The sequence below is a fragment of the Austrofundulus limnaeus genome, unplaced genomic scaffold, assembly GCF_001266775.1.
Source record: "Austrofundulus limnaeus strain Quisiro unplaced genomic scaffold, Austrofundulus_limnaeus-1.0 Scaffold42, whole genome shotgun sequence".
NCBI lineage: Eukaryota > Metazoa > Chordata > Actinopteri > Cyprinodontiformes > Rivulidae > Austrofundulus > Austrofundulus limnaeus.
This window is the reverse complement of record NW_013952444.1, coordinates 224,430-226,104: the sequence shown is the minus strand read 5'-3', so window position 1 is coordinate 226,104 and position 1,675 is coordinate 224,430. Positions and strand designations below refer to the sequence as shown.

Genomic DNA, 1,675 nt, shown 5'->3' with positions numbered 1-1,675 from the left:
AAAATTAGCACAGAAACAGTACTATATAACATTTTAGACACATTCTAGACAGTTTATCAGCTAAAAAAAGTTAATTTTGGGGTAAGTTACTCTTTTAAGTTTTTTGTATTAAGTATGAATACATTTTTTTTAAAGATAACATATTGCGGGAAAAAAAATCACGTCGCTGAGTTGAACAGTTGTTGAGATTTTTGCATATGAAGTAACAGGAAGTGATGTCGAATGGGGAATGTTTGCATGTGAGCAGAGCATTGCTGCAATAAGAGACTAGAGCAGAATCTGAGCTTTCTTTAGCTTGAGATACCAGAGAGTTTATTTTCTTAATGAGTTCCCATTTGTTGTCACTTCCTGCTTCACTTTGGCTGATACAAGTTCAAAGAAAAAATGCCAGTCATGAGATAAAATAAGGTAAAATCATGTCAAGTTTCTTAAATATAAAGATATTTTCTTTCATTTTTTTAAAAAAATATTTAAAGGATATGCATGTCAGGCACTTTAAAGCAGCTGTTTTAACTTCGTCTGACATCCAGCATGGTCGAGGGTTAGCAGCTCAAGTTTCTGTTTGGTCACATGCTTTTACGGGTTTTTTTTTTCTTTTTTTTTTTTTTCTTTTTTTGGATCTGACCCATGTTCCATCCGAAACCTGATTCTGAGTCACTTTTGTTCTTTTTTTGTCACTGAGTTTTTTTTCCCCCTTGATGCTGGATAGATAATATAAGATGTACGTAAACCTCTCTGTTTACCTAAGCAATAGCACTGAACATCCTTTTTTTTCCTCCTGTGTGCATGTTTTTGTCCTGACGTCACATTTAATTTATCAGTTTAGCCTTATCTCACAACATACCAACTAGAAGTGGTGCGGCGCAGATGGATGAGCCTGAAGGCAGGCGGCTGAAGGCCTCAGAGGATTCTGGGTCTCAGGCGGAGCCAGACGTCCCAAAAGGTCAGTCAGTGATTGTCATGAGAAGCTGCTGAAAGCTTTGAATACGTTTTAACCACAGAAAAAGAACATGATGAAACTTGACTGATAAATACTTTGTAAGAACTTCTTCAGTTTTGTTGTTGATAGTCTTGGATAAAGAAAAATCAGAGATGAAAAGCCATTGCTGACATTTATTAATCGTGTGTAACCAATGATATTTTACTGCAGTGTACTGTGGTGACCACAGAGCACTAACTATATTTGGCTGATTTTAATCTCATGTTTATCATTCAGTCTCAGATTATCAGCAGCTGCAAAATGATTTGAAGTCTGATGCCCAGAATCTGGAGGCGGAGTCCTGGAGCTTGGCTGTGGACCAGAACTACCTGATATCACTGAACAAAGAGGCCATTGAAAGACAAGACGCCATCTACGGTACGCTGAAACAGAAATCGAGCGCAAATTTGTAAACTAGGGTGTGACTTACTCAGTTTGAGTCAGTTTTTTGTGTATTCTTTCACATACAGCGGGTAAAATAAATATTAAACACGTCACCATTTTTCTCAGTAAATATATTACTAGAGGTGCTAATGACAGGAAATTTTCACCAGATGTCGGCAACAACCCAACTGATCCATACATACAAAGAAATCAAACATAAATGTCCAGAAATGAAGTTATTTGTAATAATGTGGAATGGCACAGGGAAAAAGTATTGAACACACTTACTGAAAATTATCTAATACTTTGTAC

At 36.5% G+C, this 1,675-nt stretch overlaps 1 protein-coding gene across 1 annotated transcript in view; it reads left to right on the top strand.

The window, feature by feature from the left end:
* Positions 1–821: 821 nt before the first annotated feature.
* The window catches only part of arhgef18a (rho/rac guanine nucleotide exchange factor (GEF) 18a), a gene marked incomplete at its 5' end in the record, with an annotated part of 17,153 nt that continues 16,299 nt past the window's right edge, over positions 822–1,675 (top strand). The window contains 2 exon segments of the mRNA XM_014007416.1: positions 822–943; positions 1,217–1,357. Coding sequence (XP_013862870.1) covers positions 822–943; positions 1,217–1,357 — 263 coding nt within the window.